Below are 14,020 nucleotides of genomic sequence, written 5' to 3'. Positions count from 1 at the left end.
TCGGAATAGAAAAGACCAGAATTTAGTGAAAGTCTAAATAATTTTAGCTGGCTGCACAGACAGCTTATTGTCATGTTGCACAAAAAATATATTCATACAGTGATAATTACATGAGCAGAATCGATCTGTGATGCTCTTTATGACATGTTTTATAGCTCTATTTTAAATTTTCGTTTAGCTTGGTATTTTATGGGTGTGCACACTGACTTTCCAGCTTCAGTTTTGTTTTTATTTTACTATTTTTTATTTTATTTTATTTTACTGTTGAAATAAATACTGGCTGATCAAATCTGATGCTGCAAACATGAAGTTATACTGCCAGTTAAGGCATATGTTTAGCAGGGAGCAGGTTGTTGAAACATATGCCAGTTGTGAAAGTAATCTGTCATTAACTAAAATACTGAGTTAATGAAAGTTCTCTGCTTTTATGGCCACAGAGAAATATAGAGGAAAACTGGGAAAACCCAGGTATAAATCATAAAAAGAGTAATTGTTGAAAGCACTATTATCAGTATGACCACACTGACATGTAAAATATAGCTCTGAAAAAAATCAGATGACCCCGCCCCCCATGAGCAAGCACTTTGGTGACAGTGAGAAGGAAAACTCCCCTTTAACAGGAAGAAACCTTTGGCAGAGCTGAACCTGAATTACATACATGAAAGAGACGAGATGGCCTTTTTTCTTTTTCAACCTAAATGCAAATTTATTTCTTTTTTTTTTTTTAGAAGAATAAATCATACCTACAGGTATGCTGACTCAGCAGGGATAATATTAAAAATTAAAATCAAATTATTTGACGGCAATAGGAAAACATCCCACAAGAGCCTCCCTGCGTTATATAGTTTTTCTTTACATAAAGACTTTTCCACCATGAGAAAGTGTGTGAATTAAGTGCTCACATGAAACCTACTCAGTTAGTACTTTGTGTTAACAAATGCAACTCTCTTGGCTTTGTGCCGAAGCTACACTGCCATCAAGTGTTCAGAGTGGGGACATGATTCTTACACAATCACAGGGGGGGGAAAGGTACACGATATTAGATTTGCAGTCTTTGCTTAAAAAAACAAACTTGGATACGATGTGTTTATCACTGGTTCGGGATTATCAGATCAGATTCAAATAAGTGCAGAATATCCTCATTTTCCATATTAAAAACAAAACAAAAAAAGAATCTCTTTGCTGTGATACTCCTGGTTTTATGCTTCTGGCTGGTTTCTGGCTGGTGGGTGCGCTGAAGTTGTTATTAACATAAATGTGAAGCTCTGATGATTTCCTCACCCCCACCCGTGCCACTACTGAGAACTGCAATCAGCAGTAACACCAGGCAGAGGATCTCGTGTCCTGTGATTGTAATGGGAGTTGAAGTCCGCAGCTCCACCGTGTCAGTTGAGAAGCTGTGTACTCATGAACTGCATCTCCCGCGACTCAGCGAGTGTCACTAATTTTACTCTGGTTGCACATGGTTCAAGAGATGTTGTGAAAGTCTTGCACCTTCTCATCAGTATCGACAGACTGATGCACAGCTCCTGTCCCGCATGAGGTAGCAGAGCCATCGAGTTCATTTCAGAAGACTCAGGTAAGATTAACACCACTGAGTTTCAGCATTTAGGCCAAGATTGACCTGTTGACTTGTTAACAATGGGAACGAGTTGAGTTGTTAGCTGAATGTCTCGCCTGCAGACATGAGGGAAGATTGATTATAATTTGTTTGTTTTTTACATTTCTGTAAAAGCTTTATTTGTTATGTTATTATGTGTACCATTATTATATGATATTTATGTTTTTTTGGAATTAAATATATTAAAAAATGTTTTAGTATAAAGCTATTAGCTAACTTTGACTTTTTATAAATAAAAACAAATTTGAAAGACTTTCCATTAGTCTTTAAATAGAGTGGTCATTCTTATATGTGACGACAAAGAGATACAACCAGATCTCTCCGTCTCTGTTTATTTTGTAGGCTATATGGCATAATGTTACTCCTCAGTAGGTAAACAAGCTGATGAGCCGTAGGTCACTCCTGTTATGACCATGCTGCATTCCTGGACCGATGCTGCTATCGTCTTTCATCAGCTGTTCGCATGTTTTCTTCTTTAACAGCAAAGCTTCCTACCGTCATGGACAAACAGCCCAGGGTGGTGTTTCGAAATGTGGGGCAAGTGTACTTCCCCCAAACCAGGGTGGAGTGCCACTACAGTCTGACCTCAGACCATCAGTGGAGCAATAGTGACTGGATAGGAATTTTTGAGGTACGGTCATCAACTACAGCACCGTCCCATGTGTTGCATCGTGGTAGTCACATTGTGTGCTTTATGACATAGAGTGTGTTTATCCTATTATAGATGGGATGGACTTCAGTCAAACAGTATTACACATACACATGGGCTACTGTTCCTGAAGGCTACACAGAGGGAACCAGTGTTGACTTCTGTGCAGTTTTCCAGGGTAAGAACTGTAATAAACGCTCCTGATGGTTAATTGTCTGTTTTGTTGTTGTTGTTATTTGTTTGTCTGGCTGAAATTGCCCTGTCCTCCCTGGTTGCACATTTGATAAATACTGTGTGTTTGTTTGTTCCTGTAAGCATAGATTCATATTTCATAATAAACTTTATTGATGTTAGACCTGGCTCTGATGCAGCACCTCAGTTCAGCATCTGTCTGAAATAAGCCTTTTTAGCTCCTTTTCATTGGCTGCCCCTCATGAGCACAACGACTAAACTCCAAAACTGTGCCTCAAAAAATGAATACGATAGATATCCCTTCACTTTGACATCATTTCATCTCAGAGTGATTACTATACAACCACAGACATAAAAATCTGAAACTTTAATATCCACCACTGTTTATGTATGACAGAGAACGAGGAAAAGCATAACGGGTCCTCTTTAAACCTGCATTCTTTCTAATAGCCAGCAGGGGGAGACTTTGGATTCACCAAAGAAAAACTATTTTGTAGACGTCTCAGTATGCAGTATCCAGATAGGTTTATATTCTTAATTGTAACACAGGATGGTGAATATTTTGACAATTGTGGCCCCATTCGGGGAAAAAAGATCATTTAGGGTGTAGTTGAAAAGTTATGTCTGAAATATCAGTTTCTAAATCAGTCGCACCCTTTGCTTGTTGTCTACCTATAGACAAACAAATAAATAAACAGACAGATAAAACCCAAAATGTGGACGTCAAAGTGGTTATGTCCACCTCTCATATGCAGTCTGTCTCTGTGTCGCACCCAGCAGTGATATCTTAAACTACAGTCAACTACGCCGTCAGTGGTCCCTGACACCCTGGGGGAAAACAACCTGCTTTCCCTGTAGCCAGCTATGTAGAGAATGAAAGTTTTAATTTCAGTTGTTCAGCAGTTGCTGGAAGGATTTGGGGTTTCCAAGCAGTCTGCTGACCGAGCTCTAGGCCTGTGTAACAGACACACCTCAGAGTGCACTGCTGCATCACCACAGCAAAGTGGTACCAGGGCGGTAAACAAAGATGCTGCTGTGCACTTTCATAGAAGATTAGCTGTTGTTTTTAATGTTTTCACTGTGATCAAATAAAACAAATTTATGCAAAGCATTAGGAGCTTATAATGAGATTGTACTGCACTAGTTTTAGTTTTTTTGTATTTGGGCCTTATTTTGCATTATCGTAACTGTAACTGACAGTAACTGACAGCTAATTTTAGGCACTAGAGGATAATAAGAAATGTCTTCTTGATACAGCATCATACCTGCCCCGCCCCGGTACTGTAGAGTACCAATTTGTGTATGTGGACAAGATAGGAGAGGTGTGTGCCCGTAGTCGTCCCTTCACTTTCTGTGCACCCAAGCCGCTGGAGGAGCTTGAGACCCTGAAAGAAGAAGAAGATGCAGAGGATGGAGAAGAAGAGCTGCTCTTAGTCATTCCCAGAGCTCAGCTGCTGCAGGTTGGAAGAGAAAATGTTTATTTCTTTTTATTATCTTTGACACAGGAATTAGAAATATGCCTGAAAATGCTTCATCATTTCTTTCTGTGTTGTCCACAGAGTCGGCTGGAGGAGTGCTTAAAAACGCAAGGAGGTCTGCAGCAAGCGTTGGATGTAGCGAAAAAGGAAACGGAGAATGAGAAAGAAAACAGCAGAGAAGCAAGAAGTGAATGGGAATATGAAAGAGAAGCAATGAAGGAGGAGATCATGGAGCTCAGAGACAACCTGAGACACAGCCGTGAGATGCTGAAGACAATTGAGGTAAAACACGAGGTGCACACTGATCACCAGTGTGCACTGATAGCTGATCATTGAAAATTGATGAAAAGATGTATTCTCTTTTCTCTCCATGCAACTGAAAGGATGCGAAATACAGTCAAGAAAGTCTGGCCTCTGAGCTGAGTAAACTTGCGACTGAAAAAGCTGAAAGAGAGCAGCGCATCAAAGACCTGGAGGAGGATGTCGAGATTCTGGCTGAGCGAGAGAAAGAGCAAAACAGGGAACTGGAAAGGCAAGCCCTCGCAACACATGTCAGCTGAGTCATTCTCCAGCCACTTTGGCCTGAAAAGTGAATTTATTTAGTTTTTACCACAGGCTGAAAGAAAGAGTGAAGAAAATGTCCTGTCAAATGAAGCACGATGAGGAGAAGAGGAAGTCTCTGCAGGTTAACTGCTGTGAAGCTTGTCACTCTATAACACAATAACCCGTCATCTCACTAAAAACAGACAAGAATCAGATATTTTCCTGTCTTTTCTTCTGGCATATTCTCCCACATTGTTTCTCTTCATGCTCCTTGACTAACCGAAGATGGAAAATGAGGATGCTCTTGCCGAGGCACGACTGCTCCAGGAACGTCTCGAGGCCAGCGACCACGTGGCAGAAGGCCTGCGTAGGGAGCTGAGGGACCTGAGCACCCGACAGGGTCACACCCACACTGACCTGCACCAAGCCCGACTCCAAGTGGCCCAGCTCACTCTGCAGCTGTCTGAGGAGAACCTCCTCCTGAGGGAGGAGAGGGCCAACTGGGCTTTGGAGAGAGAGGCATACAGACATGCAGCAGAAGTGAGGATGCAGAATATGCATCAAAGTAAAAAACAACAACAAAAAAACCCAGAAGAAACAACAAAAAAACTAAACTGTTTTCATGTTTTTGTGCAGACTGACAAAAAGAAGCTGCAAGATCTTGCCTGCGAGGTGCAGAAGAAGGAAGAGTGGCTCCAGGAGGAGAGGATGGAGAGGGAGAAACTAGAAGTGCAGCTCGGGAGAGAGAAAGACTACAATAAAGTAAGAAACTCAAAGCACATCGCAATCGCCGTTCAGCTCTAAATATAACTGCTTATGTGCCGCAATTCTGCATCATGAGATGCTCAACTTACAGTACAGAGAGCTGTGCCAGACTTCTTTCATTACTCACATACTGGCACAAATAGAAAAGCTTCCATGAACACGACAACATGTGATGAACAGCAGGGAAGACAAGAAGACCCTTCAGATTGGTGGGCGTTCAGGCGGTCTGAGTATAAATGTTGCTGCCCCCTGTAGGTGCTGCTGGGTGAGGCGAAGCGTGAGCTGCAGGAGCTGAGGGCCAGTTTGAGAAAGGTCCAGAAAGAAAGGGAGGAGGAACAGCTTCAAAACCAGGCAAGGATTCAACACCGGATCAACAGCACAGCTCACGATTCTTTAATCTACCACAAGAAACAGTATAGGGACGCTAAGCCCTGCGCTTTGGCTCTGCTCTTCACAGGATAGGCATGAATTAAACTGCAACAGAACACAGCAAAATGTGTTTTTCCCCCAAGCTCAGTTACACATTTTAGAGAGCGACTGCTGATTAGTTTAGGTATTTATTCTCATCACCTTCATTTCCCGATCAAATCTGTGTTTTTGTAATTTGAACCTTGCAGGATTTGGTGAACTGCATCCATCAGTTAGAGCAGAGATTAGGGATTGTGTCAGTAGATGAAGCAAGCAGTACAGCTCCCACGTGCATATGTAAGTAAAAAGATCTTTTTGCATGCCACGCTGCTATTTCATTGAACTGTAATGAAAACTAAGGTAAAGACTCAGTGCTGGTTCGTACAGCTCCTGGCTCTACCCCTGCGAGTGATGAGAGTGCTTCCTCAGCTTCCTCCAGGTCAGTCTGTGCACCTGTTTCCTCGTCCAATGACCTGAAGCAGCCCGACAGAGCTGAGATCCCTCCTGAGATACAGATCCAGAGCGAGGAAGAAGACACACCAGCCTCTGACACACAGGTAAACCCAGGACTGATACACCTAGGTAGGGAAATATTTGACTAGTTGGCCAAATTAGTCTGCAATTTCTGTTTCACAGGTGAGTGCTGCCTGTTGGAAACCAACTACTAAAGTCTTAGACTTTAGACAAAGTCTAATGTGTCTAAAGTCACATTAGACAAAAGCACCAGATGTATCATCTGAGAGCCCCCATCGTCACAACATGTCTCCTAACTAATCCATTTAATCATTTTTGGCTTGTGTAGTGAGCTTATTTCAATTCCTTATAGACAACTTCCTCATATTTGAAGTGGTTTCCAACAAATAACTGCATTTTGCAGTATAATGTAGATGATATTTGATACGGATTATTAGTACAGCGCAAACGTTTGAGGCCTTTCAGTTGTTGCATACAGTCAGAGTCATGAAGAACTATTTTCTCCTGCACCAGATTATTTGACCCTCACTAAATCCTAAACTAGCGGTTTTAAAAAGGCAAATGATGATCTCTTCGAATGCTGATTCGATTTATTTCATCTACTGCGCTCTACTGGGTACTAATTGCTCATTAAAGACTATTTCTCAGAGCTCTTTTACACCACAGAAAATAAGATGAAAGTAAAATGAGTACCACACTATATTTCCGTTTTGAAACCCAAGTGTCCAAGTGTTCTGGGTGGATACATACCCACAGTTCACCTGCATTTCTGCCTCTGTCTGTTGAACCAGGATGAGGAAAGGGAGCAGCGTGAACCCTCCGCTGCTGAAAGAAAGAAACTGATCCTACCAGAGCTCATCAACCCCGTCTTCAGGTGACACGGCTGGCTTTCCAGCAGTTACACTTCACACGCCCTATTTTCTCCGCCACAGCTGAAAATAAGACTGAATAAAATAATAGGACGGTCATGCTAAGCGAGAAGGAGAACTGTGGAATTATTTTTACCTTTGCTTAAAACTTTCAACTCTCTTTGCCTCTGCAGTGAGCTGGCTGACTCCCCCATGTGGTAACACAGGGATGGATGGCAGGTTTCCCGTGTACCACTGCGGTATTATTTTATATGGGTCATAAGAACACTTGAGACCTATATAAAGTCCCCGTCACAAAGGGTATTGTGCTTTTACCTCAAGAGTGTCTTTTAGGAATTTGCAAGTCTTAAGTGGGCTAATTTTCGCCGTTGTTTTATGCTGTTTGTGGTTTTAATTCTGATTCAAACTTAGTGACACTCAGGATGAATCTTAAGTGCAAATTGAATTTTTGCTTTCCGAACTTTTAGATGAAGATTCATATTTTTGAACTTTTATTTCATTATTAGGTGTCTGTTTCACAGCTGTTATGAGATATCAGTTGCACACATAGCCTCCCCCCCCCCCCCCCCCCCCCCCCACCCCCGGGCTCTGCATGTGAGTGCGACTGCACAAAGTGTGTCAAGTGTGTGGGTGTGGGTCACAGTCAAGTGTGAAATGCTTTGCTCCTGGCTCGTTTGGTGCAGTTCAGGTAAAAGTTTGTTATTCAATGGTGCTCTTTAATAAAACATAATAATGAATACCAGGTGAGTGCTGTGCCTAAACGTCATTATTTCACCGTGACATTTGATGATTTTTCCTAAAGTGACCCAGAAATGTGCAAAAATGTTCTTTGAAAATGTAATACCATTGTTCAGAAATGGTTGTACACCGATGCTGTTCCAGGTCATGTTTGACCGGCATCTCTTCAGATAGATTTCAAGGTAGCACTTTATAATAGTGTCACAGTATTAAGTATAAGTATTAGTAAGCACTTAATTCATCATTTATCATTACTTCTCCTTAGTATGTCTTTGATAAATACAGATGTTTATCCATGTGTTACTGTTACACCATGTACAGCAATGATAGTTGTGTAGCTATATACAGCCTTCATTGCTACCACATCACTGCTAATAATAATCATAATAATTATATATTATAATGCCATGGAAATGACAACTTAAGCACTTCCTAATACCTTAATAAAACTTAGTAGTTTCTGAGGTAGTATTCTGAGGTGAGATTAAAGTGAAAGCCAAACTAGATTAAAAGAGGAGTTGTGGGAAGTCATCAGGTCATTAAAGAGCCTGAACTGCCACTTCAGTGTGTGCAGGAAAAACATATACCAGTCCTGCAGATGCAACATTTCCTACCGCTGCTTTCAATGCACAGACTAGTTTATGACAAGCATTTTTTTAAATGTTGTATTAATCTTGACAATAACAGATTAGAACATACTTAAATCATTGTGGCTGTTATGTTTTCATGTCTCAAGCGAAACAGGACATGATATTGTGCGATAGCATGCGGAAAAATAGTCGTCCATTTATTAATGTCAGACACTTATTATCAGGGAATTCTTGGCCTGGGTCACACTGAAGTATGTGAGTGTTAAAAGATGAGTGGCTGTTTGGTTCAAAGATGTGTAAAGGGATTTCAAAGAAGATGACAAGTGGAGACGCTATAAGGTCTGAGAACAAAAAGAGCATTTATCAAAATACAAGAAACAACAAATAACAAATCACGAGCCCCCAAACAGCAAAATATAGTATTGACTTTTCATAAAAATGTAAAAACAAGAACATATCAACCCAGTTTTTGGATTTCCGTGTGTGTGAGTGCATGGATGTCAGAGCCATCAAAGCTATTTTGATACAAGTCAAGTTGAATTAAAACTCATGAGGAACCTGAATCCCTGAACACGATAGAGACAACGACCTTAATAAAAGCGGTAAGCATTGTAAATGTTTTGTCCAAATGTAACGTAAAATCCATATTTGATCTTTTTTAAATGCCGTACGAGTGTGTAGAGCTCTTTTTAAACTGCACCAGCTCAAATCCAGAAAAAACTAACAAGGTTTTAAAACAAATAAAGGAAGGAAAAAACCTGTTCCAAACTATCATGGTTATATGAAATACTTTTAAATACTGAACAGTTTGAGTCGGGCTGATCGTGTCCAAGGTGTGTTCTGTCCTTTCCCACGGTTGTTTGGTTCTAAGGTTTTCACAATAAAACAGCAAAATTACCAAATTTAGGAGCAAACTTGGTGGGCCTTTCTTATTTAACACGCCTTCTGTCTTTATCAACATAGCGCACACGAGAGCCCCACTCAGTCACTCAGTGCCTGTTTGTGTCGGACGGTTGTTGGCCAGAACTCGAGCAGTCCCAAAACAAGTGTACGTGCGAGGGATTTCTCCAACCTAAAGAAAAAAAGATCTAATATTTGTATGGTTTTTTTTTTTTTTTCCATTTTTAGTTGCAAAATCCATTTTATACACATTTACAGATGCTGATAATTGGACACTCACTCATGTGGATGATGGCAGTGATGTAACGTGTCTATTACAGCACCCTGTTTACTGGGACACGCTCACGCACACACACATCTGAGGTTTCTGTGATGTAAACGGCTTTTAATGGTTGTGTTTGCTTGGTGGAGTCTTTGCTTGCCTTAAAACAACAGGAAGAAAATCTTATGGCTTAACTTTACCTGGTTGTTTGAACGAGTGCATGTACTGAAAGTTTTAATGATTCCTAACCTGTGTGAAAGAAGAACGTCTGATGGAAAAGAAAAGAAATACTGTAAAAACAGCTGAAGCGTGGCCCTGATCAACTGGAGATATGTTTTCCCGCATTTCTCTGACATTTTTATTATTTGGCCCACAAGCACCCGGGTTTGAATTAAAGCTGAAGTCCTCTTGCATTTCTTTCAGATTAGCCAATCACCAATCCTGAATGATCACACTTTGAGTTTGAGTCCTGCTCATGACTCCCATGACTCTTTAGCTATTGCTCTTTTTCCTTTTTGTTTTCCTCTTTTCTTCTGCTATTGCTTCACTGTGTCCGATAAAACTAACGCATACGATAAAAAGCACAAATGTCCAGTCAGATGCGAGCACTGAGTGTGAAAATATACACAAGAAAAAAAAGCAACACGAGGTCCCACAAACAAACAAAAGACAAAACAGTAATGTGTACATGCTTATAAAAACCATACAATGAAAAAATAAGTAGCATATCTCTGAATAGTAATAAAAGTAATTCTGAGAAGACATCTGTGGCATCTGGACGCCACATAAGAGTTCTGTCGCTGCAATGTACTCTTACCATCAATTTTATACAAAGCATAGCCCTTAATAGATAGCGGAGGAGTGCTTTTTTTGTCTCTCAACAACTGTTTTTCCTGTCTTTGTGCGGACAAAACCTTTTTTTTTTAATATATATATATATCTTTTAAACATTCTGGCACTGATTTTCTTTTTTAACTGTGCCCTCATCAATCCACTGAAATGTAGTGCTTTTGCGTCTCCAAATTCCTCACTTGCTACTATGAATTGAACACATTTTCCTTTCAGTCAGTATGTACAGTATACACGGATATGTGCTGTGCGAAACGCCGTTTTAACAGCTTTAATCTGTGAGGTTTCTACGAGCTGACGTTGCTCGGCGGCGGCGCTCGGCGAATCCGTGCGAGGCAGCGGTGTCGTCTTGTGTCTCTCTTCCTCTGTCTCACTGCGTCTTCCCTGTCACGCCTTTCTTTTGCGCGCCCGCTGCCGCCTCCCCCCACGCCTCTCCGTCGCTTTCTGCCCCTCGCTCTTTCTCCTCGTCCCAATAGTCGTCCTCTTCCTCCTCCTCTTCTTCCTCGAAGGCTGACTCGTACGTGGCCTTGTCCTCTTGCTTGATGGCTTGAATGGCAGGGGGAGCAGCTGCGCCGCTGTCGCCCGAGTCGCTGCTGTCCTCGAAGGAGTCCGGGTTCTCCAGCATCTCCCTGATCAGGGGAGGCATGGGGCCGGGGATCTCTGTCTTTAGCGTGATGGCTCTTTCTGCACCTGCACACACATGGACATTTATTTACTCGTAGGTATGAAGAAACAAAGAACGTCACATGCTAACAGACAGGAGTCATGTAATTTAAAATATGCTGTCTGGCAGACCTTTCTTCCAAGCATGAATTTACAGTAATGTCTGTTAAATGTTACGAAATTGCTTTGAGGCAACATTTATTTTATTTAAGCGGTTGCCTAACAAGCAATAGGAGCGTAGTTTGAGACCAGCATCATCAGTCTTTTCCTAACCGCTAACTGCTTTGAGCCTGAGCTAATCGGAGCAAAAAATACAAATCTGAAAAGATATTTCAGTACTTATGCGTGTTGAGCTTTGACACTGAGATCTATTCCAAACTGTGGTTGTGCTATGAAAAAAACAAGCTAACCTTTGGTGCTGATTCCCCTGAGGTCTGTGACTTTCATCAGCATTCGGGGAAACATGTGAGGCTTGTTCGGGCGTCTGCGTCGGGTGTAGATCTTCAGGGCCTCTAGCAGCGGTTCCTGCAGCTTGTCCACCTTCTCCGGCTCTTCCAAGTCCATACGGTCTAGTAGTGAAGTGAAGAGAGCGGACACAGCAAAACAATGACAAGAAGCGAGACACTGTTACAGCCTTTATGCTACCGACTGACTGCTAAACTGTGACCGTACACTGATGTCTCTTTCTTTCCATCAATAATTCCACGACTGCAAGCGGACACGATGCAAACAGACGCCGAACAATGACCCAAGTTTACCTCCGCAGATGAGACAGATGGCGCTGAGCAGCCCCGTCTCGGTGTCGTCCATCTCCAAAGGCAGCAGCTGACCGGCAAAAGCAAACACCAGGTCTGTGAGCGGGCCAAAGCCGGCGTTATGCATCTGGGTCCTGTTTAGAGTCAGGCCATCTGAGAAGGTCATCGTGTCCTGCTCTGGTGTGTAGCGAGTGCATATCCTCAGCATCTAAGCAGGGGAAGAATATGATGAGGCATAAACATGAAATTTCTAGACGGAAGTTCACGTTGAAATTTTTTCACGGGAGCTGTTCAGAATCACAAAGCAGCGTGACAAATAGAGAATAGCTTAGGGATGTGGAGGTGTAGTCGATTAAAGGGGAGGAGTAATAGGAACGTGGCGCTAGTACCAGGATGTCCAGACATGCAGATTTGAGGAGGGTGATCTGGTCAGCGATGGTGAGCGTAGTGAAGCCTGGTAGCCGCTTGGCAAACTCCACAATCTTTATAATGCACTTAGTGGAGAGCTCACTGAACTTATCCCATAGGCCCAAGTCCAGCTGCACTCTGTGGTCAGCACTTGAATTCTGGGAGAGAGAAAGAGGGACACTTTTTTCTTTCTTTCTGTGTGACTGTGCAAACTCCACATAGTGTTTGTCCTTCCTGCAAAGCGGTGAGCTTAAGTGGAGCGCGAGTGTCGAGAAGTGGGTGCAATTATGTGCTAAAAAAAAGACTCACTGTGGTGTATTTTCCTAGTTGGCACAGAGACGGGAAGGTCTCTTGGTGAGCTTTGCTGACTTTGTTGACCAGCTCCTCCAGTTCTCCACTTAGTTCGTAGTTCTCGGGCAGCACCACTTCCTCCTTCACGTCCTTCTTCTTTTTGTTCCTGTCGTTACGCACCGCTACCGGGACACACGTGCACGAGATGAGGAAAAGACACAACTCCTTTTGCTTTTTCCTCGATAGCGACACACCGGCAGTCCGTAATATCTGAGACGCTTACCTTCTTTGGACATGCCGACCTCAAAGCACTTCTGCAGCCGACAGTACTGGCAGCGGTTGCGGGTAACTTTGTTGATCTGACAGTTCTTGTCTCTGTGGCACGTATACACCATGTTCTTTTGAATGCTGCGCCTGAAAAAACCCTAAAACAGACACAGGAAAATGTCTTGGACATGGATGCCACACGATAAATACATAAAAAACTTTAAAAAGCTACTGTTGTTAGTCAGGATTTGGTACTATTTAGTGGATCAGTGGAAAGACTGTCTAAATAATTTAATCTTCTGATGTCACAGAACTATAGCAGATATCGATCCCAAGTAGACGCTGAAAGAAAAACTGGCACATGTATTTTTCATGATTGCTTTTTTGCTAAAGCCCATCGGAAGTTACAAAATCCCACGACAAATGAAAACCGTGTCACAGCAGCCAGCCGCGTTAAAAGTACTTTGGATTAAAAAGCAGGAGAGCCTAAAGCATTAACCAGCCAACTTCATACTGTAGGTGGCTACATGAGTTAGCTGATACAACAGGGAGGTGGGCAGTGGAGCGGTGCATCAGTCATCTCACATCAACAAGGCTCTAGGTCGGTGAACTGAGTTGAGGTGATTCTGGATGTGTTAGTGTGACGGTAAGTGTTTAACCTGCGATAGCTGGTTAAAAAATAAGCAGTGATTACAGGGTGTGAAACCGTGAGAGGTAGCCAAGGGTAAAGAAATAAATTGTCCAAATGTAGTTGCATGTGACATAGTGCTATGGGACCTGGACTGGTTTTCTACTCTATTTGAGCGCTCAAAGCTCTTTAAACAACATGTTTCATTCCCACAAGCACTTTTTTGTTCTGACTAAGTTCTTTCACACTCTGGTTAACACATTGGGAACAACTTGGGATTCAGTATCTTGCCAAAAACACTTAGGCAAGCAGTCTGGAGCAGCCAGGGATCAAACTACCAACTGTCCAGTTAGTGGATGACTTGCTCTACCTCCTGAGCCACAGCTACCACAAGAGTAATGGCTCAAACAGCACAGCACTGTGGAGCAGCAATTGTTATCAGACCACTGGAGCAGATATCTTGTTTCACTTGAAACAAACAAGTTCTGAAGACATTTTTAGGTTTTATTTACTTATAGCCAAAAGAAGCCATTTGCCTGTCACAAACAGCAGCACACTGTTCATTTGTAGCTTTAATCATGTGCAGTTACGTATGGATACACTAGAGGGCAGCTCAGCGACAGCAAGCACATCTCTGCGCACATCTGTCTGCCTCTCTTTTCAGGGGACC

The 14,020-nt window shown here is 42.3% G+C and overlaps 2 protein-coding genes across 4 annotated transcripts in view; one reads left to right on the top strand and one right to left on the bottom strand.

Annotated features, from left to right (window-relative positions):
- Positions 1-264: 264 nt before the first annotated feature.
- Positions 265-7,746, top strand: LOC113022595 (calcium-binding and coiled-coil domain-containing protein 1-like). Of its 2 annotated transcripts, none has more exons than XM_026168146.1 (14): positions 265-1,579; positions 2,104-2,252; positions 2,346-2,448; positions 3,720-3,922; positions 4,022-4,222; positions 4,324-4,472; positions 4,556-4,625; positions 4,769-5,023; positions 5,120-5,245; positions 5,504-5,599; positions 5,866-5,953; positions 6,029-6,213; positions 6,922-7,004; positions 7,173-7,746. In XM_026168146.1, exons 2-14 carry the CDS (start codon positions 2,121-2,123, stop codon positions 7,198-7,200), a joined length of 1,719 nt encoding a protein of 572 aa, XP_026023931.1. In that variant the 5' UTR covers positions 265-1,579; positions 2,104-2,120; the 3' UTR covers positions 7,201-7,746. The 2 variants fall into 2 exon arrangements, with proteins under 2 accessions (XP_026023931.1, XP_026023933.1); XM_026168148.1 differs by having other exon boundaries at positions 267-1,579; positions 6,044-6,213.
- Positions 7,747-10,415: 2,669 nt separating this feature from the next.
- LOC113022596 (retinoic acid receptor gamma-A-like) overlaps positions 10,416-14,020 on the bottom strand; it is a 36,935-nt gene continuing 33,330 nt past the window's right edge. For both annotated transcript variants that reach the window (XM_026168149.1, XM_026168150.1), the window contains 6 exons: positions 12,739-12,880; positions 12,474-12,637; positions 12,146-12,322; positions 11,760-11,964; positions 11,412-11,570; positions 10,416-11,028 (listed from right to left, as the gene is read on the bottom strand). In XM_026168149.1, coding sequence (XP_026023934.1) covers positions 10,709-11,028; positions 11,412-11,570; positions 11,760-11,964; positions 12,146-12,322; positions 12,474-12,637; positions 12,739-12,880 — 1,167 coding nt within the window. In that variant the 3' untranslated portion in view covers positions 10,416-10,708. The remainder of the gene's footprint in view (positions 11,029-11,411; positions 11,571-11,759; positions 11,965-12,145; positions 12,323-12,473; positions 12,638-12,738; positions 12,881-14,020) is intronic.

This window comes from Astatotilapia calliptera, chromosome 5 (genome assembly GCF_900246225.1).
Source record: "Astatotilapia calliptera chromosome 5, fAstCal1.2, whole genome shotgun sequence".
In the NCBI taxonomy this organism is placed as follows: Eukaryota; Metazoa; Chordata; class Actinopteri; order Cichliformes; family Cichlidae; genus Astatotilapia; species Astatotilapia calliptera.
This window is presented reverse-complemented; position numbering and strand designations above follow the sequence as displayed.

Coding starts and splice junctions, on each gene's coding strand:
- LOC113022595 (XM_026168146.1), top strand. CDS start 2,121: ATGGACAAACAGCCCAGGGTGGTGTTTCGAAATGTGGGGCAAGTGTAC. Junction 3,923..4,021: donor CCAGAGCTCAGCTGCTGCAG/GTTGGAAGAGAA, acceptor TGTTGTCCACAG/AGTCGGCTGGAGGAGTGCTT. Junction 5,024..5,119: donor CATACAGACATGCAGCAGAA/GTGAGGATGCAG, acceptor GTTTTTGTGCAG/ACTGACAAAAAGAAGCTGCA.